Below are 26824 nucleotides of genomic sequence, written 5' to 3'. Positions count from 1 at the left end.
ATGATTTAGTCCAGTGCGTTTACAAGACATTGCTTAATTAAAGAAATTAGGTAACCTTCTTTTGAAGTAAAATAGGGCGTGTGTAGCAATACAACACGGAATGATTCCTTTAAACTTCAGGAGTTTTACTGTATCAGATCTTTTATAGATCAATTTTTCAAAGATCTATTAGTTTCTCGGAATGAGAGAAGATTGAATGCTTTAGCCTAAAAGAAGAAAAATTGAAACAAGCATATGTGCCTCTTTGTTTATTTCGCATTAGAGCATTCGTCATGCCTTTCTCTGCTTTGTTATTTTTTCCTTTTGCATATAAGTTGCCGTTCTTTCAAAATAAGAAAGTTTCTTTTTTCACTTTTCTTTCTCTTTCTATACCCCCTTTGCATATCATGATATCCCATAGTGTAGTTTTCCAAAAGCCAGATGCTATTGCTACTCCTATTTATGAAAAGCCCAATGCCTATGATGAAGCACCTCCTATTATCATTACAGCAAGACGCCAGGGCAGTAGAAGTAGTCGTATGACCATTGATTCCTATGCCAGTCGATATTTCCAGAAAAAGGAAATTGTTACAGTGCGTCGTTCCAACACCACTGGCTCTTCTGCCACGACCAATACAGCCACGACTTATGCTACAACAGACAACGAAGTGTATTATTCTCCGAATACGCCTATTGAATCACCTCCCCTTTCACCCAAAAGTACGTCTGGTCCTTACAAACTACAGATAGACAAGCACATTACTTCATTTCTTCTGAGTCAGCCTATGCCCACAACACATACCTTTGCCAACCATCATCATGAAGAAGTAATTAAAGACGCATCGCCAGCTATATCTTCTGTCAATAGTATCATTGGCGTCTCAACAGACACGGTGACAAACCACAAAAATGCTACGCAAGTTGTTACAGCAGCAGCAACAGCACTTTTGTCTAACCAGAGTGGCATTCTTTCGAAAAACAAGAGCCGTGCCATTCATCACAAGAAATCAACAACAACAACAACAACAACAAATAATGTCGTAGTGTACAATTTTAAAAAGGCTAGTATCCTAAAGCCAAATCAACATCACATCTTTCTACAGATGGATCAAGGCGAAGAAGAACTGATGGCTTATCGCAAAATACAACCCTATTCTTATACTTGGGGGTTTCAAAGTATGTTGTACAGTAATCGCAATGATGGTCAAGGCATTAAAGTGGCTGAAGCGCGTCGCCGTGCTTTCCAGAAAGAAGTAACTATCGAGACTGCTGACTATAACAACAGTATGATTCCAGATATCACGCAGCCTCATATACCGAACTTAAAGCATGTACCTGCTTCGGATAACATTCATTCTCAAGAACTCATCAAAAGGTCACAGTCCAATCTTCTTTTTGAATATGAATCTTGGTTTCGTGGTTCTCGTATGCGTTGGAAGCGTCCAAGCTTATTATCGCATGACTTTACCTGTGAAATAAAGTTGACAAAACCAGAAAAAAAGAAAGAATTGCAAGAGCTACTTAATCAGCAAAAACGATTAGCAACCAAAAAATCAAAGCAAAAGCGAAAAGGCCTTCCTCTAATTGATACCGCCAAAAGTGACGGATTTATCGATAGCGATAGTGACAATGACGAAGATGATCATGATAACCATACCCACAAGACATGTAGACGTTGGAAACTGATTGCTGAATTTCACAGTGGCAATATAAACTACCTTAGCAAAGAACTTGGAAAGCTCTCTATTGACCTGGACATTCTGAACCAAGTAGAAAAAGAGAGATGCGATTTGCTTGAAGCCAACTTGGTTATGACATGTTGTACCTTGATTGACTTAATACGAGACGTAATGGGAAAATAAAGTTTTTGTTTGTTTTGTAGTATTAAAGTTTACTCTTTTTCCTTGCTTCTATGAAACGCAAAGTCTCCCATTTTCTACTGTTATCACATAATAATGTAAATGACTATAAAAAGATGTCATTTATATCTCTCTTTCTTTTTTTCTATTTCCTACTTATCTTTCAAGATGTATGTTGTTTGTAAATTACTATATATTGCTATCTTTGCATTGTTGTCAGCAGCTCCACCTTACCTACCACTTTATTATAGTGATGTACTTCATTTCTCTTCAGATCAAATTGGACTTGTACTAGCCATCGCTCCTTTTATTCAGTCCATTGCTTGTCCTTTGTGGAGCCTTGTGGTTGACAAGAGGCCCAAGTTACATGGTTTGATCATGGCATTGACTAGCTTTCTTGGTGGTTCTGCTATCATGGGTATAATGATTATTGGGCACTCTGTATCTTCCTCAGAGATCATATCTAATCTTCTCAAATTGACCAACACTTCTCTGGTATTTATCACTTCTACGCTTGCATTGGCCTTTGCTTTCTTTACTTTACCAAACATGTCACTTGTGGATAGTGCCGTGATGAAAATACTCGGCCCCAACAAAATACTTTATGGTAAGATGTTTCAAATGTCCTAGCCCCAACTTTCTGTTTAGGTGAACAAAGATTATGGGGGTCTGTATCAGCGGGATTAACTATTCTACTTGTGGGCCAACTTATCTCATGGACAGGTAATTTTGATATGCTATTCTATGTCTTTGGTATATCAACCATTGCCTTCATGATCCTTGCATGCTTTGCCAATGTCAACAATGAAGATACTCAATACGTCCTTGCTCCAGAACTATCTCATGAAGCGGTTTTAAACAATACATTAGTTCCTGTAATAACATCGGATGACGCTGAAAAGCTGTTAGGTGCTCGTGTGCCTATCAACACTTACAATAGCATTTCTTCTGAGCAAAACAATAGTACAAGTCATTATGTCGATTTATTCAAGACAAGCAGTATTGCCTCTGTACATACGGTTCGTGAAGAGGCAGATGAAACGTTAGATGCTATTGGCCACGTCGATCTCGGTTTGGCTATATCTAGAATTGCCTCTGTCGATCAATCTTTAGCAGGCCTTAAAGATATCACACTGTCGCCTTATACCAAGAGTGTGTTCAAGTCTTTTCGTGTGATTACTTTTTTGAGTACAACTTTACTTTTTGGTGTCGTCTTATCAATTATCATCAATTTCTTGTTCTTGTTCCTTAGCCGCGATCTGCATATGCCTGCAAGTTGGATTGGTTGGACAGGGCCCACCACGGGTATTACAGAATTGCTTTGTTTTTGTTTTTCCAAGCAGGTAAAATCCATATGGCAATCATGACATTCCTAAACTCTCCCTTTGTTAGTTGACTGAATTGTTTGGTGTGACAAACATGATTTTGATTGCACACATTGCAACCATTGTACGTTGTTTGATATACACTATTCTTCCTTCCGATTCATTCTTGACTAACGTCAGTGCCTTGTTACTTCAAACACTCCATGGTATTGGTTTCGGTATCTTTTGGGCTACAGCAGTAAGTGAGATGGATAGCTTTTTTCCTCCAGAACAACGATCGGTTGCTCAAGGGATTTTGGGTGCGCTTCATTTTGGATTGGGTACAGGGCTAGGTGCGCTTGTGGGTGGTTATCTGTACGAATATCTAGGGGCCATTTGGATGTTTCGGATTGCTGCTGCTATTGCAACTTTAAACATGACTGTATTTTATATCGGAAGACTCAATAGATTCAAGTAAAATCAGATATATGTATAGTGTTTATTAAGTGTATATGGTCTACTGTATAAGAAATAAATAAAATTACAAGGTGAGGATTTAGTTTTCAGGGAAGAAGGTGGATTCAACAATGATACCGGTGACACGGTAAGGGTCAATGTTGGAAGCAGGACGGCGGTCTTCTAAATAACCCTTTCCTTCTTTACCGACATGACGGGGAATACGAATAGAAGCACCACGGTTAGCAACACCGTAACTGAAATCATCAATGTGACCAGTTTCGTGTCTACCTGTTAAGCGTTGATCATTGTCTTCGCCATAGACAGCAATATGTTCAGCATGACGCAAACTCATCTTCTTGATAGCCTTTTCAATAGCAGCCAAACCACCTTCTTGACGCATTTCTTCAGTGGAGAAGTTGGTATGACAACCAGCACCGTTCCAGTCACCCTTGATAGGCTTAGGGTGCAATGAAACAATGATACCAAAGTCTTCAGCAACACGTTCCAAAAGATAGCGAGAGGCCCAAAGAGAATCAGACATTTCAATGCCTTCACAGGGACCTACTTGGTATTCGAATTGACCGGGAGCCACTTCTGTGTTGACACCAGAAATATTGATACCGGCGTACAAACAAGCACGGTAATGAGCTTCTACAATATCACGACCAAAGATCTTACCAGCACCTACACCACAGTAGTATTTACCTTGAGGCTCGGGGAAACCGTGCTTGGGCCAACCATAAGGCTTGTTGGTTTCAGGATCAAAGAGAGAATATTCTTGTTCAATACCGAACCAAGGCTTGGTATCAGCATACTTTTCCATGATCTTGTTACATTCATAACGGTGATTAGTAGAGTGAGGAGTACCATCAGGGTTGAAGGTTTGACAAATGACAAACTTGTTGTTGCCACCACGGAAGGGATCATTGTAAATAGCAACAGGTGAGATCAAGATATCAGAATCATGGCCTTCAGATTGGCCAGTGGAAGAACCATCAAAGTTCCATTCAGGCAATTCTTCAGCCTTGGTAGGGATGAAGTTAACTGTACGAGTCTTGCTTCTTAAACCATTGTTGGCATCAATCCAGACATATTCAACTTGAACCTTGTCGCGTTGATCAAGAGCAAGGTATTTTTGGAGGATAGCATTGTTAGAGATGACAGCCATTTTAATGTTTAATTGAACAAAACGTTAAAAAAAGTAGTCTTTATCTCATATTTATAGTCTAAATGAATTTCCTATCATTATCCCCATAAAAGGCAAATTCATGTACAACTGTTTAAAAAAAGCTTATCATTCAATTTCCCCGACGTGGTGACTCTTTGCTTATCTTTTTGAAGTACAAATCTTGTATGAGCCTGGCTTTACATCTTTAAATATACACCTATATTCACCTATGATTTTATTTCCCCGGCTGTTCTCTTATTATAATCATCCGTCTTTTTCCTTACTGTTTTAGGATGTTTGAGGGTCAATCTATCTTTTATTTAATTGGGTCCACTCTGTGAATCAGTACCCTTTCTGGGAAAAAAAGATAGCGATAAGACAAAATATTTAAAGTCAATTGGTCAAATCGCTGAATCATATTGATTAGATTTCTTGAGAATAGATTACTCTCGAAATCAATGGCTTACTCAAAGTTAACACTGTTTTCCTTGAATAAATGCTTTTCTCTTAATGCGCGAATAATGACTGGAAAAAAGCGTAGTAGATAGCACTTCCAAATTAGAGAAAGTCAAAGAAAAGGTACAGAGGCTATTTACATGAATTTTGACGCTAAAAAATATGGCTTTGTATTTTTGGGAGACTTTGAATGCAACGCCAGTGCATGCTTTTTGCTCATTTGAGGTTGAGGTAAAATTTACTAGCTATTTCGAATTGGCTTTTTGCCATTTAGACCCAAGAATTCCAAGCATTATAGTAAATATAAAGTACAAGTATCTTATGCATAGAATGGTGTAGAAGCAAGTACCCACTTATTAATCAATATCTACTGTGAAGGGCTTCTTTTATACTGATTACAGTGTACTACGAACTTTGAACGCAAATCTGAAGCCAACGCTCAAATGAACTCGCCTTTTTCATCTTAGTGAACTCGCTTTCTTTTTATTAGAAGCACCAAGCGGTGGTCTTAACTCATCTTCACGAGCCCTCGTGATCCTCTAGGGTCAAAAAAATAAATTTCTCCTGACAGTCAAATCAATGGTACCATTCCATTTCTCGACTCCAAAAAACATGTTTTAAATGAAAGAACGGACCATTTTGATAATCTGGTTGTCGAGCAATGGTCCATCAAAGAACAGTGCATTTGAGCTGTGTTTTGTGCATTTTTAAGTGTTTTTGCTCTAGATGTCATATAAAATGTGTTAATCATGAGGCTACAAAAGATATTATCTGCTATCTAGAGTGTCAAAAAACGTATGAAGATAAAAGCATGGCTGACTTGTAACGTAACTGTATGGTAAATGGAGATAGGACATGCAGGTTGGCAGCGTGCGAAGGTTGAAATAGAAGACAACACCAGTTCTTCATCCTGCCGCATCCAAAAATCGAGCTTTTGCTGAGAACTGCATAAAGACGCAGTTATCCGGCTTTTCTATAGTGACAAAAGGTGCAGTTGTTTACGCTCTGAGTCTATTGATATAACAAATTCGACAGTTTTGCTGAAAAAATATTGAGCAAGTACGCAAAAACGTTTTTGAGGCCTTTCACTTATATCATACCATTTTTGTAGTATTCACCTCCCTCCTTATTCGCCAGAGCTGAATCCTATCGAGAGTTTTTGGTCTACAATGAAATCGCATGTCAAGAAAAGTAAATTTAGTGGAGAGAAAGATCTTAAAACGAGAGTGACTGAGGCAAGTGATGGAGTGAGAGCTACCGCCCTCTTGAATATGAGCCAGCATTCTGTGAACATGTTTGACAAATGTCTTCAAATGAAGCCTATTTAGTAAAGTTTTACTGCAGTTTTCAGATACATCTCTTGTAAGAAAATTGGTTTTGTTTATTGAACACACCATTTGGAATTACCATAAACGCAATTTGGGTTATTGAGAAGCGCGAATTGGGTCTTCTGTTGGGCATATCATGTACCAGCAGGTGTAAGGCTTATGGATCATCTTTAGATAGTAAACATCCGAGCCAAGTTGAAACCTAGAGACAGAAATAAGCGTCTGCTGTTTGCCTTTTGCTTTAAGCTTAGAGTATACTACATCTTGTAGATTTAAAAAAAAAGACTATTCTTCAGTGAATAAAATTGTTGTAGCAATCTAGAGATCATCCCAAATACGTCCCTTTGGACCATCAGTGTTATAATACGTCTTTTCGGGTGATTTGATTTTGTAGAAGCTCTTGCCAGTAGTCTTGAGAGCTTGAGTCATCTAGCATTTTCATTAGAAACATTTACAGGGCTGATAGCAAGATCACCTAAGATGCAACTTGCAAGCAATTGTTATTAGACTTGGGGTAAGCAAATTGGATGTATTAAACTTTAACATGATTGATAAGTCATGATGGGGAGTGGTATACATTAGGGATGAAATTATATAGACAATGTTTGATATACATAGAGGTTACAACAGGAAGCGGGCTACAGTTTCGTGTTCGGGTACAGACACCAGGCCCAAGTTCTCCAGTTTCAGCTGTTTGAAGACAAATTGTTGTTTTTGAATATCATCCTATCAGATTGTTAGACAAAGCTGTATAGACACCTGCTTCAAAACTTACCAACATGAATGCGAAGAGTTCAAAAACTCTCATATAATCAAGGCTGTTTTCAATATTGAGTGGCACTGAAGCTGAACGACATTCAACGACTTTCCAAGTTGATCGAGACTTGACAGCGTATTTGATCAGAGTAACCTTGTTCTCAATGATTTGGCAGGAGAAAATGTTTACTTTCTTGATGGTATCAAAAGAGGCGTTTCGATACTGACTAAACAAATACTTTAAATTGTCATGACCGTTCTTGATATTCTTGAGAGTGTCATTGAGGGAATGAGAGACCACCTTGTCATTGCTAAAGCCGCTGCTTTCCATTACTAGGTATGTACTGTCAATTTTCGCCAAGGTGCCAATGCCATCAAGTAGTTTCAGGTTATCCTTCTTTTCCTTGGAGAAATCATTTGAGACAAGCCAGACGTAATCAGCATCCTTTGCTTTCTTTTCGCACCTATATGTTGAAAGTTTGAGATGTTGATTAGATCTATTAGTATTATATATCTTCTACTACTTCAGTTGAATTACCATGTATAGTTCAATACGCTAAGGCAGTTGCCAAAAGCTTTGAATATTGGGATATATACTTCACAAAAGATGCTGCGTTCGTCGCTTTTTCCATTAAAGCCACCAGGTTTCAATAAATTCAAGGTAAAATCAAGCAGGGCGTACTGGACAAATTCAGTAAAAGTGCTTGATTCAGCAGGGAGGTCCATAATTGCCTTCTTCATCTTTAGACGATCTTGAATTTGCAGAGTCACTAGTAGTTTGTCATAAATTTCACCAGGCACTTCTTTAAGAGACTTGTGCAAATTTTGTTCATTCATGCAAACTATAAACTCTTGCTTGGTTTCTTCGGTAGCCTTATCTTGATTCGTCCCAATGCAAATGTCAAAATAGTCCTTTAGAACACCCAAATCACTTGCTTGAATGATGGGTTTGTGAGGTGAAATGATATTCTGTGCTGGGGCTTGGTACTTGTATATGTTTTTCTCTTTAACGACCTTCAGAGTTGGGAACTGGTTTTAATCTTTAGAACTCATGTCCATAATGTAAAATACGTGAACATACCTCCTCCTCCTCTTCTTCATCATTATGGACGTTAGAAGCATTAATGGCGTTACCAGTTTCATGCTCATCAGTGAATGATCGTGCAGATGCAAATGGCTAAAGTCAAAATTTGGTATTAAAATATGCATTTCTCATACTCTAGTGAATACAGAAATCTACAACAGACTGACTTGCCTGTATATCTGCTGTTTCTTCTTCACTAAGAGGATCTTCTTCGTATTCCAAACGATTCGTCAAGTCTAACTGTCCTGCATCATTTGTGTCTTCTTCAGTCTCATCATCGTTAAACAGCTGATCCAGTCTACGCTGCATGTTCTTCCTGTGAGCTTTGGCTTCAACTGTCGTGAGGATCCGGCTGGTAAAACGAGCTTCAGTCTGCGCTTTTTCTTCAAGCTCTCCAAGTCGATAGTCGTTGAGAAGCTTCCTGTATTCCATGTTAAGTTTCTGTTTGCTTTTTTCAGTTTTGAATTGTCGAATAAGAGCAGTACTGTAATTCTTCAACTTTGCATCTGCATCCTTATTGTTGATTATTCTGTGAAGGGTTCCATTTAATACTGTCATTAATTGCTTTGATGTGCTCTCCGGCATATCTGTATGCTGAAAATAAGAGCGAGCCAAGGAAACCTCCTGCTTCCATTCTCGTACCTCTAAAGTAGCAATGAAATCAGGCGCCTTTAACTTTCTAGCGAGATCCTTGGTTAAAACGGTGTTCCCAGGAAGGTTCCCGAGACAGGCTCTCTTGCTGCTAATTGGTGCTGACTGCAACGTGATTTCCTTTTGCTTCCTTTTATTTGTGGTCATGATGAGTGAAAAAAGAAGGAGAAATACTTCAAACATACAGGTGACGTCAGCATATTATTTTCATTCCATTCCATAATTTTTCATAAAAAGCCTTTTGCACAATCTCTGCAAAATATCATAAACACATCGATATGCAATCAGTTTCCAGGACATCATGTACCAGCAGGTGTAAGGCTTATGGATCATCTTTAGATAGTAAACATCCGAGCCAAGTTGAAACCTAGAGACAGAAATAAGCGTCTGCTGTTTGCCTTTTGCTCTAAGCTTAGAGTATACGTACTTTTTGTTAAGGGGATAGCAACCCGAGCAAGTTGCAGTGCATGATAATGCTGGTTATGATCATACACTAATATTGAGGTAAGCTATGGATGGCAACAAATATTGTTTAGTATTGTAGGTAACTCTTCTTCTTTTGACATGTATAGCTCGAACTGTAGATATGCTGCTTTTACTGCCATCTGATGCAAGCTTTTGTTAGTCTACAGATTGTATTCATGTCGTTCAACCCATGCAATTGAAGGTCGTGTTTTATACAAGAGTAGCTTAAAGTGTATCTCCACTAAGCACATTATATACGTATTTTGTGTTATGAAGATGGCAATTCGTGGAATACGGCATCAGTGTTGGGCATATCATGTACCAGCAGGTGTAAGGCTTATGGATCATCTTTAGATAGTAAACATCCGAGCCAAGTTGAAACCTAGAGACAGAAATAAGCGTCTGCTGTTTGCCTTTTGCTCTAAGCTTAGAGTATACGTACTTTTTGTTAAGGGGATAGCAACCCGAGCAAGTTGCAGTGCATGATAATGCTGGTTATGATCATACACTAATATTGAGGTAAGCTATGGATGGCAACAAATATTGTTTAGTATTGTAGGTAACTCTTCTTCTTTTGACATGTATAGCTCGAACTGTAGATATGCTGCTTTTACTGCCATCTGATGCAAGCTTTTGTTAGTCTACAGATTGTATTCATGTCGTTCAACCCATGCAATTGAAGGTCGTGTTTTATACAAGAGTAGCTTAAAGTGTATCTCCACTAAGCACATTATATACGTATTTTGTGTTATGAAGATGGCAATTCGTGGAATACGGCATCAGCAATATCCGGGTATTGGGCAGCAGGTGTGTAGAAATAACGGCTTTTATTACCATTTGCCAGGAATAATGAGATTGGACGGAAGCGATTATATCTGCTATATATCTTCTCGGCGCTTGGTTCCGGGGCTTTGCTTCATTTCAAGGCGTTGGCAACGAGATAATTTCTGTGCAGTGCTACTCATTGCTGCCATTCACTCTACGTTCAAATGAGTGGACACATTCCTTGAAAATTTGCTTCTTACAAACTTCTCGCACATGTATACATGTATATACTTGAATGAGCATTTGGTGATCTTTAGCTGATGCAGCTTCCTATCAGCCTTGTGAAAACATCCGTAATGATCTTGCTATTGCCATTTCGATCTGATTTTTTGGATGAAAGCAATGTACTTGCGCTAGTTACGTCTTCTTTCCCCTGAAACAGCATGCATGTGATGGAGATGGCGATCTGCGCACGGTAAGTCTTGATCGGTATAAGAGCTGCGATAGAGTCTGGTCTCTATCATGGTTGTGATTAATAGTTGGAGTCAAGTGTTGTCGGCAATGCCTGTTTCTGCAAAGGTTGGAAAGGTTTTGCTGCAGTCACCATAAAATAATGTCCTGATCTAGTTTTATTATGCGATTAGCAGGGCGCCTCTTTCATACTACAGAAGGCTCCTTATACTATAGTAATAATAAATTTACATTCAGTACGACGTATGTTGTAGATGTGAGCTAGGAAAGCTCTCAATCGATTGACCATATCAAAGTAAATATGCTATAAATTATGTGCGCATCAACGAGATTGAACAGATCAAAATCACTACATTATAGAAGGCAGTTAACTCAAACAACCCCACTTTTCTAATTCTTGATGGATGCTCAATAACCCAAATTGCGTTTATGGTAATTCCAAATGGTGTGTTCAATAAACAAAACCAATTTTCTTACAAGAGATGTATCTGAAAACTGCAGTAAAACTTTACTAAATAGGCTTCATTTGAAGACATTTGTCAAACATGTTCACAGAATGCTGGCTCATATTCAAGAGGGCGGTAGCTCTCACTCCATCACTTGCCTCAGTCACTCTCGTTTTAAGATCTTTCTCTCCACTAAATTTACTTTTCTTGACATGCGATTTCATTGTAGACCAAAAACTCTCGATAGGATTCAGCTCTGGCGAATAAGGAGGGAGGTGAATACTACAAAAATGGTATGATATAAGTGAAAGGCCTCAAAAACGTTTTTGCGTACTTGCTCAATATTTTTTCAGCAAAACTGTCGAATTTGTTATATCAATAGACTCAGAGCGTAAACAACTGCACCTTTTGTCACTATAGAAAAGCCGGATAACTGCGTCTTTATGCAGTTCTCAGCAAAAGCTCGATTTTTGGATGCGGCAGGATGAAGAACTGGTGTTGTCTTCTATTTCAACCTTCGCACGCTGCCAACCTGCATGTCCTATCTCCATTTACCATACAGTTACGTTACAAGTCAGCCATGCTTTTATCTTCATACGTTTTTTGACACTCTAGATAGCAGATAATATCTTTTGTAGCCTCATGATTAACACATTTTATATGACATCTAGAGCAAAAACACTTAAAAATGCACAAAACACAGCTCAAATGCACTGTTCTTTGATGGACCATTGCTCGACAACCAGATTATCAAAATGGTCCGTTCTTTCATTTAAAACATGTTTTTTGGAGTCGAGAAATGGAATGGTACCATTGATTTGACTGTCAGGAGAAATTTATTTTTTTGACCCTAGAGGATCACGAGGGCTCGTGAAGATGAGTTAAGACCACCGCTTGGTGCTTCTAATAAAAAGAAAGCGAGTTCACTAAGATGAAAAAGGCGAGTTCATTTGAGCGTTGGCTTCAAATCTGCATTTAAAGTTGATTGTACACTATGAATGATAAAAATGTAGCTCTTTTTGTTTAATATCCAGCAATGAGTAGGCGTTTTACTCTAAAATACTCATCGTACAATAAAAGACTGCAAAGCTTTTCTTGATACGCCTTTTCGATATATCTACGGGCTTTCGTATTTTTAGCCACAAAGGTGATGTTTAGCAAGAAGAAAAGTCGGTGTTTGCAAAATCGAACTCACTTCTTTCAAGGCATTCATTGTCTATCATATCCAAAGATCTTTCTTTTGACCTCAAAAGTGCCAGGTGTTATGACAAAATATACTCGCATATATTTTGAGCGCCGAACCATTCAGAAGCAAGTACCCACTTATTAATCAATATCTACTGTGAAGGGCTTCTTTTATACTGATTACAGTGTACAATCAACTTTAAATGCAGATTTGAAGCCAACGCTCAAATGAACTCGCCTTTTTCATCTTAGTGAACTCGCTTTCTTTTTATTAGAAGCACCAAGCGGTGGTTCTAACTCATTTTGGTTGGAAAAGACTTGCATTGAGGGGGGGGATTTGTATAGTATTTTATTATGCAAAAATATGTGTTTTAGCTACACATCGTGGAGGGGTGTAGCGTGGATAAACGGAAAATTAGGAAGAAAATATTTAGATGAATTAAAATCGTCTAGGAGTAGAGTATGTTTCTAAAAGAGATGGATATTTGACTGATAGTGCCAGATATTATGTTTGTGGCCTATTTATTTCCACTACTCTGCAAAAAACTCTTCTGTATAGTTTCTTCCAGCTGAATTAATTGACGATAAAGGTCAGTCAAATTGTTACATTCGATTTCACTTAATGCTTCTTCGGCAGCTCTTTTTTGCAATTGATGTATTTGTTGCATCAAAGGCATTTTGAGATCCATTTGGACAGACAATAAATCAGCCAAGACTATCATTGCATCCTCCTTCACTGCATCTAACTCCATAGCGGATATACCACTTTCAGCTTCGAGTTCCTCTCTGGCACTGTTAATATCACTATCATAGAATCCACTTGACATATAATCAGAGCCTCCACATTGCTTCCGTCGGTTTCCCAAACATCAAAATCGCTGATGTAGTTTTCCGCGATTGCCGATTTCAAATTCTTCTTTTTCGAGGAAGGACGACACGTTGGTCCTTTGGTGCATGTTGCGATTCTAAGGCTTTAGTTGAAGGGGCCAACTGATCCTCTTTAGTAGCATGAGGTAAGACACCCTCAACATTCTGTTTCTTAGGTGCTGGTGTTCTATGCTTCTTCAATGGATTCAGGGGTGCTTTACGAGGACATTCAAATGATCGGTGTCCAAGGTGTTGACAGTTGTAGCAGATGATCCTTGCTCTAGATTTCTCACACTCAAACTTATTATGACTCGTTTGGCGGTAATATCTACACCAGGTATGCATATTATTCTATGTACAATGAAAAATTTGATCTGAAGACTCATACCAGCTAATAATGTGATCCAAATCTTGATATTGTGTGTCGTTCTTGTCTTTACCAATTACTGCATAATTAGATCCCTAATTTAGGTTCAGTTGTTATACCCACATCCAGGATCTTTCCAAATGGGGCCAAGCTCTGCTCTGAACCCTTCCCAATTTCTTCGGAGTGAACGAAGGGAAGGTGGGTCAAACTGATGGTCGTAATCGTATAATCGCCGTCTCCCGAGCGACGAGGAAGAACTCGAATTTCTTTTGTTTTGAAAATCACAGCTGTGTTGATAGTGTTGTCCTTTGGACGAATGTAGAGCTCCGAATAGCGGCGTGGGCCGTCACTGAGAAATTGACACCCATCTATTTCGGGATGTTGTTCGAGTACGATCTGAAGACTTTGAAAATCTGTATGCTCGCTACGAATTTTGGTGAGATCAAGTAAAAGAGCTCCGGGTGATTTGGCAGATCTATAGATGCAGGACTGAAGAGTCGAAAGCTGGTCCTCTGCTTCGACATGAGGTTGTTATATGCTTTTGTAGATCAATGAGATCCTCTTCTTAGCTGCTACGATCTGTGCATAGGATGGTTTAGTTCTTTTTTTTTTGTAGGGAAACTATGTTCTGGTTTTATTTAAGATGTCTTAATGAGTGATAAATAAGATTGAGCGAGTATGTTGTGCAAGAGGAGGGGGAAAGGAGAAAGTGCATGAATTTCATCTAACAGCCAGACCAATGGTACGATTCGATTCCTCAACTCGAAAAAACAGACTGGTTTCATAGTCTGGTTGTCGAGCAATGGGACATCAAAGATTGGTATGTTTTAACTGTGTTTAGAGCATTTTTGGTCTATATGACATACAAACCCTGTTATCAGTGTTGCTATAAACAACATTATATGCTACTTGGAGCGCCAAGGAACATTTAAAAGTAAAAGCAGGGTTGATTTATAATGCAAATGTGGGATAAATGGAGATAGGACATGCAGGTTGGCAGCGTGCGAAGGTTGAAATAGAAGACAACACCAGTTCTTCATCCTGCCGCATCCAAAGATCGAGCTTTTGCTGAGAACTGCATAAAGATGCAGTTGTCTGACTTTGGTGTAATGACAAGAGTTGTAGATCGTTGCTTTCTGAGTTCGTCAATGTAGAGAACGCAGTAAGTCTACTGCTAGAATTTTGAACAAATGCGCAAGAATGTTTATGAGGTCTTTCGCTCATATCTCATCATTTTTGTAGTACAATTAGCAATCAAACGCATTTACCAAAACTGGACCTTCTTACACTCATTTTGAGTATTTAAACTTGCCGATAGCTCTATTTTTCGTACTGTAGCATCAAAAACAAGCTCAAAGAGTTGTCAAACAGATCATTTTCATGACTAGTAGCCTTTAGTTAAAAGGCCATTTTGGCCTAATTTTACAAGTCGCTTTTTTTTTTTTTTTTTTTTTTTTTTGGTCCAAATCAACTTCAAGGACACCATAGATGTTATTAGACATTGTTTGCATGTATTTATAGCATCCATGCATGCATAAACAGGCTTTATGTTACCCTTATATGCCCAAGAAAAAGACAAAAGATTGCATGAATTGTTGCCCTATTCAATGCTGAAGCATTTGCTTGCCTGGTGTCTCTGTTACATGAATAAGCTGTATAACACCAAATGTGCGATTTAAGCGTGCATCTGAAACTGGAAAAGAATTTTCGAGAGGTAGTGATGCTTTTTTGCTCGAAAGCATTATAGCTTCATTTGACAGAGTTATTAATGATGATGTATGACAAATTTTTTCATAAATGAATTTTTGCACTTCTGATCTTGATTGTGGCTTTAAATCTGCTACTGCTGCTTTTTTTTTTGAATGATACCGTGTTTTAATATTACAATCAATAAACATGTAAAAAAGGCACCATGAAATACTTCTTTTTAGTATAATGCCACTGGTAGGATAAAAACAAATATGCTTTCTTTAGTAAAATGCTGTGCCTTATGTTTAAAGATTAACATAAAAACTTCAAGTTTTGTGTAACTGCATTGGTTTCGAAAGTACAGTTGTAATGAAGATTAAGATATACTGATTCTTTTACTGTATGCCCTTTCTTAGCATCAATAAGTTAATCATCTTTAGTTTCTATGCGTTTGATAAATGGCTGGTTTATTTTATAAGGAATAATAAGAGCTCTATTTATTGCTTACAAAACACTTTTAATAAATGAACTTATTTTTTTCATTTGTTTCCTTTATTAAAACTCTTTTTTTTTGAAATACTTATAGCTACTATCTTTTGAAGATCAACAAATGTCATCAAAAATACATATTTCAGAGGACGGAGTGTTCCTTCATTTCAATGTTACAGTTCCTTTGAGCAATTTCGGGTAATTTTTAAAAATAGAGTAAATTTAGCGCTAGTAAAAACTTCAGGAATTGCTAAAACAATGTGACTCAAAGCATTTTAAGAAGCTGCATTATGCTCATTTGTTTATAATATGTTTTATAGCTAATTGACTGCTATAGAATTCATTACTTGTTTTTTTCTGAAAGGACTGCGTATTGATTTTTATAGGAAATCACGATTGAATTTCTTAAAAAGCCATTTGATCAATGTAACCTTCTCGAGTATGGCAAAAAGTTAAATTTTTGATTTGTGTAATCCTTTACTGGAAGAAACAATCTTTTTGGATTCACTTGTCAAAAAAATCATGTTCATTGATTGTTGAAAATGAAAGAAAAAGAAAAGATATATAAATGAAGGATGAAAGGAACAAAGAAACACAAGTTTGAATCGAATTGTCATTATTTTCTTTTGTATCACTGAAATCTTGGATTGTTTGTTAGACAACGTGTAAAATTTCTTTGGAACTCCTCTAGCTCTTTCTCCTTAACGATGGTGTCTTTTGAATAGAGTAGACGGTGGCCCTTAAGATCAAATAAGTCAATAGCACATGTACAATGGTCAAAAATCAATATACGTGAAACATTGGGTCAAAAGTTCCATCATCGCATTTAATAGATTAATGGCTTAGACATTTATCCTACTTTAAGTCTGTACTTTTCATGTGTTTGTGTACCTAGACCTTTTAAATTACCATATTTGTATTGCGCCGAATACTGCAGATCTATTCTTTGTTTTTTTTAGTATAACATAAATATATTGTAAGTATGCACTTATATTTATTATAGTTAAAAAAAGATAGAAGGAATAATGGAAATAAAGTTAATTTTGATAGATAGTAATAAGATCATGAGTTCTGTTTAAATTCAAAATGATGTTTGTAAAACCCACAATACCGACGCGTATTTGCTTCTGTGTTTTGATTAGTTAATCAATTATAGAGCTATGATCAGTTTGATATTTCTGTGTTGTTGATTGCTACACAGACGTAATTTGTTAACGAGTTTTGAGTCATCAGAGTCTTTCTTAGACAGTTGGGTTCTTCAATTACTCTTTGGAGAAGAGATTCATAAAGAGGCAGAATCAATCCCAATATTTCAATACTACCAGGAAAGCATATCTACATACACTATCCAATTGAAGATGCTTGAATGCTTGCTTCTACTCGATCTAGCTATTACCTCAAACGGCAAGAAATCACTTTGAAATATCTGTTTACTAAAATCTTAAAGTGAATTTGGATTCTGTCGTGTAACCTAGGACATCCAGAGCGCCATTGCTTCCATTTATAGGTTAAGAAAAATCTCCCTCAAAACTCCCTATGAAATCAGAAACAAAAGAAATAAATGAACCACTTATACTCACTATCTTGTATAGACTGCGCCTTGAGAATTTTAAATTTAGATCAATAAAAAGTGTTATTAATGCGTGGATCAAATAAAATATGACTCGTGACACAATAGCAAAAGTCTTTAGAGTTACTGGACTGCGCCCCAAAAAAAAACAGTTTTCTCTCGGTACAAGACTTCACTATTATATTATTAAAGTCGCACAATACAAAGAATATAAAACGTTTCTTCCTTTGTATCATCTTCTTTTCCTTTTTCTTTACTCTCTCTTTTTCTTTTTCTTCTTTTATTCAAAATGACCTTAAGAGAAAACCCTATATTTAGGACAAAAGAGTCTATTATGACTTTTAGTCTTGTCTTATTTGAATGTATTGTGATTTGTATTTTGGAAGGCATTGTTATCATGAACCATCTTCAGCTTGTTTCTAATTGTAACCCTGATATTATTGGCGAAGGTTTGATATTTGATGAAATGCTTTCTTTATACTTATTTCTTTACAGGTGTAAGCGAGTCTGATCTTATTTATCATTCTTTGTTTATTGTTGCTCAAGTTTTTCAAGTTATTTTGTGTGTCGATGCCTTGTATCAAAGAAATACAGGTACTATGCAACTTTCCTGGTTGTTATAACTCACTCGTACATCTCAATCCTAGCTCAACTTATTGCATTGATTACGTTTGGTCTATCGGTTGTAGGTAAGTGAACCATTTATACATTTGCATAGTTAGTCTAACTTTTATTAGTGTAAGGATATTTTAAATAGGTTAAGCGGCTCTTACTAAATTATTTCAATTTCTGTAGATATGCAGGCATTCAACTTCAACAACATGTTATTTTAGAAGACGCCGTTTGGTAAATACCTATTTACCAACATCACATGATGCCTAATACTATTTATTTTTAGTGGAAATGAAGAATTTTGGCAACCTGTAGATCCCCGTTGGAGTGATAATTTGGCAGGCATGGATTCAGCAAAAAATTATTTCCGTAGCATTATGAGACCTATTGAGTATACTATTATTGCTTTGATTCCTGCCTTCTTCCTCGTTCTTGCATTTTTTGGATGGAGGCTTCGCAAGCAATTTGCTTGGGACAACTACCGTAACTTCTCTGCTGATATCAAGTAAATAACTTACGTATATCAAAACAAAGGAAGCTAACCATTGAATAGAGTACGAAATGCTTTGATTACAGTTAGTTTATTGCTCACACTTTTAAAGCTTGATTTCTTCTTTGTGTTCTCATTTGCTGCTCAATTGATTCCTTCTCAAAGATTAGGCTACCAAGACACAGTGACTGAGACTGTTTTGGTCTTTGTGTTGGGTGGTTTAGGATTGTGTTTAGCTCTGGTAGCTGTGTATCAAGAAAACAAGTATGCCTTAATGGCCTTTATCACTGCTGGCGGTCTTTGCATTGTCTATTTTATCTACCGCCTTGTTGTTATTGCCAGACCCAGAGCTGAAGGCTACGATCCTTATCTTCACACACGTCAATTCTTGATCTTCACAACTGTTATTGCAGCTTTTCTAGTCTTGCTTACTGTTGCTGTCGCTTTCAAATGCTTGTTGAATATCAAGAGAGGTGTTCTTATCTTTAATGATGAAAGCATGGGCAAAAACAAGAAAAAGTTGTACACCAATCAACCCACCACTATTGATCATGATAGTATTGATGGTTACGATATGGCAGAATCTCACCCACATAATGCAAGCAGAACATTACTAGACAGTCAGCCCATGGATCAACAATCCAAACCAAAAGCTGAACAAGACAATATGTGGTCTATTGAATAATTATATATATACATATCTACCTTATCTGATACCTTTTAATATTTTTTCTCTATAATAAAGTTGTATAAAATATCTATTAAAGCATAAAATACTCAATTCGGAAATTGATTCAAATTGTGTTTTTATTGGTCTTTGATTGCACATCATGCATCACAGTTGCCAATCTAAATGAATTACAAGCTCTGACTCAGACTTTGTTCCATATCATAGACTTCCATAGATAAGAATGAGAAAAAAATATAGGACTCGAAACATTGAATACAAAAAGTTCTTAATTGGTCTATGACATATACACTGCCATGGAATGGGATTACGCAAGGTATTTCTTTTGTACAAAACAGCTAAAATAAGTGTATCTTTATTTATCTCTTTAGCCAATAAAAACGATTGAATGATAGGGGAGACAAAACTTGTCATCCATTTAACCAATCAGAATTCCTTCATGCCAGGTGATAATCTATAGCGCTTAATGCGAATGGGTGTGTGTGTGTGTGTTAATTTGACTCATATATAAACATTAGTTTCTTTTTTTTATATCTCTTGTTTTTCCTTATCGTACATAGCCTTCTTAATATTTAATACATAATGCCTTCTCAAAACGAACGATTGAACAATAGCTGGAATTCATCATTGGACGACTGGCTTGAAGAGGATTTAAAGCAAAACCAAATCCAATGTGATAAAAACGATACCAACAAGATATGCTCACTGAAAAATATTGTATTACAAGAAAACAAAACGCCTTTATTAAAACCTATCCAACTATCAAGAAATGTTGACGAACAACAACAGAATCTAATTCCAATTATGAAAGTGTATTCCTTATTAAATTCTATTCGTCAAAGTGAGCAACTAATCAGAGAAAAACAGCACAAAAAGCGATTACATCCTATCACACCTTCTCCTGATATTGCTCCTCCTTCACCTAGTTTGAGTGCCGATAGTCTTCCTAGAAGAAAAAGAGGCAGTCGCGGTGAGCCAGTGGACTTAGTTATCAAAAGACAACGCAATACAGATGCTGCACGCCGGTCAAGAATGAGAAAAGTGCTCAAAATGGAGTCTTTGGAAAAACGAGTTGAGGTACTTAGAAACGATAACGAGCGTTTACGGGTCAAAGTTGCCGTGCTGGGGTCTGAAGTTAATCACGCTGCTGAAAAAGAAAAACATAATATTCAACGAGTGCTCGAATTGGAAGCTCAACTGGCTAATGCTCATCAGCAGCTTGTCAAAGAATACCATCAAGAAGAGAAAGTTATGGTTTAAATATGTATGTTTATAAAGCTGCAACTCCTATCTTTTCTGTTTATAAAACTGTATAATAAATTATTTTGATTCATGCATCCTCTTTCTCTTCTTTATTCTTCAATCTATGACATCGAATACAAATCGAAGAAAATCTGTACAGTTCCATATTGACAGCACTCATTACCCAGATAGTTTATTAAGGCAAACAAAGAATGAGGAACTTGAACCGACTTTAGCCTCTAGTAGTTCTACTTCCTCTTTCACGGTTTTATCAAGCACTGCGCCATTAAATAGGCTTCGCTTCCACATACAAAATAACTCTTGCAATTACAAGAAACTTGGAAACCATCTCTCAAAGTAGTGTACACATTTTATTCCTGACTATAGACTAACATTGTAAAGATTTCAAAATAAGATGAAACAAAGAACAAACATTATTCGATGGCATCTGTTGCCTTGGCTTGAAAGTAATACAGCGAAAATAGAGATGATAGCTGAGTACACAAAACAAACAAAAGGTTGGGTTTTGAGAAACAAAGAGAAGAAGCTCCAGAATGGGAAGTTGATATTGCTTCGATGGTAAGCATTGTTACACAGACACAGCAGATTAAATGCCTTTTTGTTAGGTGGAGGGCTTTATTAAATAACATGTTTATTGTCAATAATGAAGAAAAATGCCTTTATTTCGAATGTATTTTATCCATCATGTCAAGGTAAAGTTAGTCTATCTATACATATAAAGTCTGCAGCTGTATGTAATGTCAAAATATGTACATACATTTATGAAGATCATAAGGAGCTAATGTATAGTAATATTAGATCTGAATTTATGGATTATGGTAAATATATATCAGGTTCTCCCCTTCTTTTTGTAACCATTTTTTAATTCTGCAAAAAGATGATGACTCATGGAACGAAAAATGCTCAGACAAGCGTGTGCTCTGTTATCGTCAATTACTCAAATCGACATTGAATAATGTTATTCACAAACTGAACCAAAGAGCCTTATTCTCAAACATGATATCTTTTTGCGCAAAGATCTTGGGTATAATCAAAGCAATCAATGTATTATTGTGGTGTTAGTAACCTCCTTCATTAGCTCTTTGTTTCTTTAAAATACCTGGTCTAGCTGCTATTTTATTGAGTCAATTGACTGTCAAGACAATTTTGTTTACTAGAATATGGAAAGAAATGGAAAGGTAATGCATCCTGTAGTAGTCATCTCGATTTTTTTAATCGATGTGTTTTGCCCGTAGTCATTTGCCAGCTTATTCAGCGCAAGAAAAAAACTATTTGAAGTCAGTGTTTCCTTCCTTTTTACACCCTATCATGACAAGCAATATTTTCGCTTATCGTGAATATATGAGCATGTCGAGTCACCGACTGAATCTTCCAAACACAACTCAACATGCCACTGCGAATTGGGTGAAAAGGTATGGCCAGCCTCTCATTATGCTCACATTTAACCTGAATTTTAAAGATGGCAAAGCGATGATAGCGGGCTGTTCTTTGCATTTTATCAGCATTATCATTACTTGCTCAGTACCTATACGTCCATAGTATATCCTGTAATAAAACATCAGCGACTCTATCAACGCAACTCTATATTGACATTGTTACCTGGGTATATGTATTTGGCTTCTTTCTTTGCAGGCAAAATCGATTCACTTGTTCATAGACGAGTCATCTCAGTGACAAACACAGCTCATCAGCCTATTTACAACAGACTCATGATTGATCTCGAACCAAACTGGCTCAGGAACAGCGATGCGTTAAACTTAAATAACGAAGCACTAGCAGCCTTTTTCGATGCTTTCAATGTTGATCAAGGTAATACAAATGCTCGTTACAATCAGTCGTTTGGAAAGCCCGTTCAATTAGACAATGCAACCAAGAAATATGCTGCATGCATCATTCGATGTGCCCTAATAGAGTCAAATCAAACTGCTCTGTTCTACGATATGATCAATATTTGGATTCGATCTGCAATAAGAAAAACTGTACTTACAGAAGTAGAGCAAGTGTATTGTAAGCTTGAATGTATAAGACATTGGAAACTATGTCTAACCAGTTCATAGGCCTGTTTGATTTCATGGAGCAAATTATACTACAACTTGAGAAGTAGGTACCCAAGTAAACGTATTCCTCACTTTAAATCTTAATTCATGTAGATATCCATTTAAACACAAGGAAGCTCTGCCCATTGATATTCCTTATATCTTACACACTTTGGACATTGTCTTGTCCAAATCAGATCATAGCCTTTCGCTTCTTCGAGCGCTATCATTTATCTACACAAACTTTGAATTCTTGACATCACAAGTAGCTTTGACGGAATTTCTTTGCCTTGACGTTCTATTGAATACCAATATTCTTGAGCGTCTGTTGTTACATTGGAGCAAGAATGTTCGGTTCTTTTATTCCAGATGCCTTATCTGGCGTGTTGGACGTGTCTATAATACAAAAACTTTCAATTGGCGCAATGAAGATACTACACCAAGATCTTCAATGTCTATTTGCGATAGTTCCTTCTGTACAAGAGAATGGTTTAGATTAATACAAGAAAAAAAACAAGTTAAGGAAGGTATACATCTCAGACAGTGTTCATTGTAAGCAGAATCAGTTTTGATTCAATTACTATTATTTATTGTTCGTTTTTTCATATAGAAAAATACATATTGTACTAGAGACTTTGATGGATGCATTTTACAAGCAATATGATCATGTCGAAAGAACGAAAGCAAATTTTTCTAATGCACATCAAATCTATAACACTTATTTATCACTAGTGTGTAAAGAGATTAAGCCTTTTTCCTCTCAAACTGTTGTATTGGAGTCAAAAAATAAGACACACAAACAGACATCACCTAAAGAAAAGGACCATCAACAAGCACCTTCTAGTTGCTATAAAAAAATCAAGAAATTCAGCCATCATCAATTCGCTGAGACTTATAGCAAATGCTTCATGTCGATAAAGATTTTAAAGTCAAAAAATAATATACATCAAAATCGTGTCGAAGACATCAGTATTTTAGATGAGATCTATACCATGCCAAGCATATTCGATTTCTCAATTGAAAATACCAATACGCAAGATCAACTAGAGCTTAAAGAGTATAGGGACTGGAAATATCACCCATCCAAGCATGTTTATGCATCCAAAGCGGTTGAAGAACTAGAGGGAGTCTCTAAGCATTACCACGCATGGCTTGAAAAACTCGAAACATCAAAGACAAGTCATGTTCCTCAGTTATTTCTAAATTGGCCAAAGCACTGGACATTGAACCCTGCTTAACTACTTAAACTAACATCTAAGTCTTGCCTGAATAAAATTGATGTGATAGAGAAAAAAATTTATTGTACATTATTATTGTTTTCAGGATGATCAGCATCAGGAACAGCAAATCCATTATTTCTTTGCTGCTGCTGTTGTTGTTGCTGTTGTTGCTGTTGATTACCGCCACCAAAACGGAACTGTCTCACATAGACAAGATAACCCACTAAAAGGCATAACGAAAGAATCAACAAACTCTCAAACAATTCATCTTCCTCCGAAAAATCATCCAAAGCATAAGGATCATCACCAAAAGGATTCTCGTCACTCAGTCTCTCTTGTTCCTCTCTCTCTTTTTGCTTCTTCATCTTGTACTGGCGTTCCATTTCTTCACCGATGTCGTATTGACTACCTTCTACCTCTTTGTTCTTTGAAGCACCAAATTTGTTCTTAATGCCTTCTTGATGCTTGTTGTCTTGAAGAGCAGGTCCTACTTCATGTCCTGTGATCCACTCCCAGTAATACTTGACATACATCTTCAATAAAGACAATTTGACAGGTAAATAAGCATCTTGTTCAAGACTGAGTGCATGGTCATAAGCACGCTTAGCAAGATGAAAATCCTTGGTCACACCAATCCCGTTTTCATACATCCAGCCCAAATTCCAAAAAGCTAAAGGAGAACCTTGTATTTCAGCTGCTAAGCGATAGCAAGAGACAGCTTTTTCATAGTCTACAGGTGTACCAATGCCTTTAAAATAATAATCACCCATCTTGATACGAGCATCTACATTGTTTTGGTTGGCAGATCGAGTCCAGTAAATAAAGGCAGATTCTTGTTGATCTAATCCTTTCAGCGCCAAGGGATTGGATTGATCTTCTTGCAAATCGCCAATTAAAGGCAAATGAGTCAACATTTTCTTATCTTGATCCAACATATAAGCTACATTCGACTGAGCAACTTCGTACCCTCTTTCAGCAGCAAGCATATAATTCAGCAAGGCATCTTCTTTATCATTTTCTTTGTAAGCTTTATAAGCATCTTCAACCGTAGGATTCAACCAATCACCTCGTTCTGCAATGGCTTTGTAATAGGACACGGCTACACGACAAGAAGGTCGAGGGGTCATGTTTTGTTCGTTCATATGTGCTAAATACCAATAAGCCAACAAATGCTTTGCATCAGCTGCTTTTGTAAAAAGACGAATAGCCAATGGTAGACTTGATTCTGACTGAGCATATTCAATAGCCAAATTGACTTGAGCATGAGGATTTTCTTGATCGGCTGCTTTCTTGAACAATTCAATAGCTTTATCTCTGTTTTTGACAACCACAATACCATCTAAATACATCATACCAAGGTAGTTTTGAGACGTTGAGTCACCAAGACTTCGACCGATTTCAAACCATTTATGAGCTGCTCTTGCATTGGCTTGCACACCTTCTCCACGCCAGTACATTAAACCTAAATATCCAGCAGCTTGACCGATCAATTTACTGTTTTTGGGAGGCATTTTGCCATTCGCAGGGATTTTATCGACAATCTGATGAAAGAACTGATAGGCTTCATTAAAGTCGCGAGGTATACTTCGAGTACCGAGATAATACACTTGACCCAACATGAGTTGAGCATCTACATCTTGCTTCGCAGCCAAGTAGCGCCAGTATTGCAGAATTTCATCAATACTGACAGATTTCTCTTGACTGCTCCCATAGCGAGATCGTTTATCTGTTGTCATACTAGCACCATAGCCATAAATGCCGCCTTCCTTTTCAGACAATCTTACTTTGGATAATGGTGGTGTATGGCCACCAGGAGGACCGGATAAATAATAGTCAATGACCTTGGTAGCTACGTTTTTGTAATGGTAGAGTGCATCCTCACATTTCTCGTCTGTTCCAATGCCCATCATATAACGATAGCCTATAGTCATTTCAGCTGCTGTATCGCCGCCATGTGCAGCAAATGTATGATATAAAAGGGCTTTGGCTTGATCTCTTGGCACAACGTTGCCTATACTTGTAGAATACATAAAGCCAATCATCTGCTGTGCTGTAGCATTGCCTTTAGCAGCCAATTCATTGTAATAATCAAAAGCATGACGATAGTTTCTAGGATGACTGTATTTAGAGAACTAGTTTACGGTGAGTACTGAATAACAAGAAGATAGGGTCTAACTTACAAAATTGAGTTCTGCCAAGAGTAACAATGCATCGTTATTTTGATATTCTCGGGCAGACTTCTCAAGTGTAAGTGTAATACTGTCAAAGTCATTCTTTTTAGAGTGCTCTTGTTCAGGTGATGTTAGGGATGTTGTAGAAGTGGGTTGCCAGAAATTCATTATTTTCTGAATCAATTGATCAGTCATGCTAGACTTGACTATGGATTTAGATGTGTTGTTAGTGTATTTCTTTTGAATCATGTCTAGCTGTTTCAATGCTTCTTGGTATAAACGTTGACCTAGAATTTAAATGAGTATTGTGCGTATGATTTTTTCTTTCATTTACCTTCATTTATATGGTCTATATTGCCTTTTTCTATCGAAGTAGTCAAGACCTACACTATAAGTAACTTTATTTGAGAGAAGTAGTGTACCTGTTGCTGTGCCTCAGATGCCGAGACAAGCTGAGCAATACAGCCGAGAATAAAAGCTAAGTAGACGTTAAAAGGTGTATAAAATAACCAGTATGACTTACGAGTTAGATAAACTGCTTTCTTTTTCCAGCAGCTAGCTCTCTTTGTCATAGTAAGTTATATCGAAATAAGAAGGGAGCAAAGAAAAAATACAAAAATAAACGAATTTAATGGCTAAATTCTGCTTGAACGCGTACTTAGTCGTGATTGGCTAAAGTAACGTATTGTACGAGGATAAGACAGCCCTCTTTTGAAAATGCTTTATGCATCAATGGAAATGCGTTCATTGATAAGCTCTGTAAAGGAAGTGCATAATGCTGTCGATTGAATATTACAATAAGCAAAGTGTGTACTATTCCTATTTTTTTTCCTTTTGATTTGCACTGATTAAAAATGGGCAACATCAACAGGCGAGTGCAAGTCGAACATACAAACAGGAAAACCAAAACTAAAGTACAGCAATTTCTCGATGGAGCGGTAATCATGTATATTGCATAATGAAGTTTTCGAAAGAGTAGAAGATAT

The 26824-nt window shown here is 37.0% G+C and overlaps 14 protein-coding genes across 14 annotated transcripts; 5 read left to right on the top strand and 9 right to left on the bottom strand.

The window, feature by feature from the left end:
* Positions 1 to 282: 282 nt before the first annotated feature.
* Positions 283 to 1907, top strand: B0P05DRAFT_532295 (uncharacterized protein). The gene has a single exon (XM_051577071.1). The coding sequence runs from the start codon at positions 387 to 389 to the stop codon at positions 1839 to 1841; it is 1455 nt and encodes a 484-aa protein (XP_051437398.1). The 5' UTR covers positions 283 to 386; the 3' UTR covers positions 1842 to 1907.
* Positions 1908 to 3617, top strand: B0P05DRAFT_532293 (uncharacterized protein). The gene is made up of 2 exons (XM_051577070.1): positions 1908 to 2445; positions 2487 to 3617. The coding sequence occupies exons 1-2, from the start codon at positions 1941 to 1943 to the stop codon at positions 3203 to 3205; spliced, it is 1224 nt and encodes a 407-aa protein (XP_051437397.1). The 5' UTR covers positions 1908 to 1940; the 3' UTR covers positions 3206 to 3617.
* A 1-nt stretch (position 3618) lies between these two features.
* Positions 3619 to 4985, bottom strand: B0P05DRAFT_486990 (uncharacterized protein). Its single transcript, XM_051575270.1, has one exon. The coding sequence runs from the start codon at positions 4767 to 4769 to the stop codon at positions 3699 to 3701; it is 1071 nt and encodes a 356-aa protein (XP_051437396.1). The 5' UTR covers positions 4770 to 4985; the 3' UTR covers positions 3619 to 3698.
* Positions 4986 to 7174: 2189 nt separating this feature from the next.
* On the bottom strand, positions 7175 to 8035 carry B0P05DRAFT_465198 (uncharacterized protein; the record flags this gene model as incomplete). The annotated part of the gene is made up of 3 exons (XM_051574254.1): positions 7175 to 7279; positions 7329 to 7773; positions 7848 to 8035. 3 exons carry the CDS (start codon positions 8033 to 8035, stop codon positions 7175 to 7177), a joined length of 738 nt encoding a protein of 245 aa, XP_051437395.1.
* Positions 8036 to 8074: 39 nt separating this feature from the next.
* On the bottom strand, positions 8075 to 8311 carry B0P05DRAFT_448402 (uncharacterized protein; the record flags this gene model as incomplete). Its single annotated transcript, XM_051573846.1, has 1 exon — positions 8075 to 8311. A coding segment is annotated over one exon (237 nt), but the record flags the coding sequence as incomplete, so codon positions are not given.
* Positions 8312 to 9715, bottom strand: B0P05DRAFT_374210 (uncharacterized protein). Its single transcript, XM_051573668.1, has 2 exons — positions 8391 to 9715; positions 8312 to 8338 (listed from the first exon to the last, which is right to left on the bottom strand). Exon 1 carries the CDS (start codon positions 9225 to 9227, stop codon positions 8529 to 8531), a length of 699 nt encoding a protein of 232 aa, XP_051437393.1. The 5' UTR covers positions 9228 to 9715; the 3' UTR covers positions 8312 to 8338; positions 8391 to 8528.
* Positions 9716 to 12907: 3192 nt separating this feature from the next.
* B0P05DRAFT_584999 (uncharacterized protein) lies at positions 12908 to 13203 on the bottom strand (the record flags this gene model as incomplete). Its single annotated transcript, XM_051582405.1, has 2 exons — positions 12908 to 12945; positions 12984 to 13203. 2 exons carry the CDS (start codon positions 13201 to 13203, stop codon positions 12908 to 12910), a joined length of 258 nt encoding a protein of 85 aa, XP_051437392.1.
* A 79-nt stretch (positions 13204 to 13282) lies between these two features.
* Positions 13283 to 13594, bottom strand: B0P05DRAFT_465131 (uncharacterized protein; the record flags this gene model as incomplete). The annotated part of the gene is made up of 1 exon (XM_051574250.1): positions 13283 to 13594. A coding segment is annotated over one exon (312 nt), but the record flags the coding sequence as incomplete, so codon positions are not given.
* Positions 13595 to 13697: 103 nt separating this feature from the next.
* On the bottom strand, positions 13698 to 14138 carry B0P05DRAFT_465462 (uncharacterized protein; the record flags this gene model as incomplete). Its single annotated transcript, XM_051574272.1, has 1 exon — positions 13698 to 14138. A coding segment is annotated over one exon (441 nt), but the record flags the coding sequence as incomplete, so codon positions are not given.
* A 3390-nt stretch (positions 14139 to 17528) lies between these two features.
* B0P05DRAFT_486985 (uncharacterized protein) lies at positions 17529 to 19234 on the top strand. Its single transcript, XM_051575269.1, has 6 exons — positions 17529 to 17807; positions 17854 to 17952; positions 18006 to 18051; positions 18154 to 18204; positions 18257 to 18475; positions 18524 to 19234. Exons 1-6 carry the CDS (start codon positions 17648 to 17650, stop codon positions 19143 to 19145), a joined length of 1197 nt encoding a protein of 398 aa, XP_051437389.1. The 5' UTR covers positions 17529 to 17647; the 3' UTR covers positions 19146 to 19234.
* Positions 19235 to 19253: 19 nt separating this feature from the next.
* B0P05DRAFT_532269 (uncharacterized protein) lies at positions 19254 to 19678 on the bottom strand. The gene is made up of 2 exons (XM_051577069.1): positions 19520 to 19678; positions 19254 to 19464 (listed from the first exon to the last, which is right to left on the bottom strand). The coding sequence occupies exons 1-2, from the start codon at positions 19560 to 19562 to the stop codon at positions 19319 to 19321; spliced, it is 189 nt and encodes a 62-aa protein (XP_051437388.1). The 5' UTR covers positions 19563 to 19678; the 3' UTR covers positions 19254 to 19318.
* B0P05DRAFT_532268 (uncharacterized protein) lies at positions 19678 to 20489 on the top strand. Its single transcript, XM_051577068.1, has one exon. The coding sequence runs from the start codon at positions 19731 to 19733 to the stop codon at positions 20406 to 20408; it is 678 nt and encodes a 225-aa protein (XP_051437387.1). The 5' UTR covers positions 19678 to 19730; the 3' UTR covers positions 20409 to 20489.
* B0P05DRAFT_635481 (uncharacterized protein) lies at positions 20490 to 23685 on the top strand (the record flags this gene model as incomplete). The annotated part of the gene is made up of 11 exons (XM_051583593.1): positions 20490 to 20747; positions 20793 to 20969; positions 21017 to 21103; positions 21210 to 21229; positions 21289 to 21435; positions 21490 to 21589; positions 21647 to 21823; positions 21871 to 22418; positions 22469 to 22511; positions 22562 to 22974; positions 23180 to 23685. The coding sequence occupies exons 1-11, from the start codon at positions 20515 to 20517 to the stop codon at positions 23683 to 23685; spliced, it is 2451 nt and encodes an 816-aa protein (XP_051437386.1). The 5' UTR covers positions 20490 to 20514.
* A 59-nt stretch (positions 23686 to 23744) lies between these two features.
* Positions 23745 to 26431, bottom strand: B0P05DRAFT_506078 (uncharacterized protein; the record flags this gene model as incomplete). Its single annotated transcript, XM_051575529.1, has 5 exons — positions 26362 to 26431; positions 26261 to 26316; positions 26173 to 26221; positions 25848 to 26125; positions 23745 to 25799 (listed from the first exon to the last, which is right to left on the bottom strand). Exons 1-5 carry the CDS (start codon positions 26408 to 26410, stop codon positions 23745 to 23747), a joined length of 2487 nt encoding a protein of 828 aa, XP_051437385.1. The 5' UTR covers positions 26411 to 26431.
* Positions 26432 to 26824: the final 393 nt, after the last annotated feature.

This window comes from Gilbertella persicaria (assembly GCF_025201335.1).
Source record: "Gilbertella persicaria strain CBS 190.32 chromosome Unknown B0P05scaffold_9, whole genome shotgun sequence".
Taxonomy (NCBI): domain Eukaryota; kingdom Fungi; phylum Mucoromycota; class Mucoromycetes; order Mucorales; family Choanephoraceae; genus Gilbertella; species Gilbertella persicaria.
Note: the sequence above shows the minus strand (reverse complement) of the source record. Positions and strands in the feature narration are given on the sequence as shown.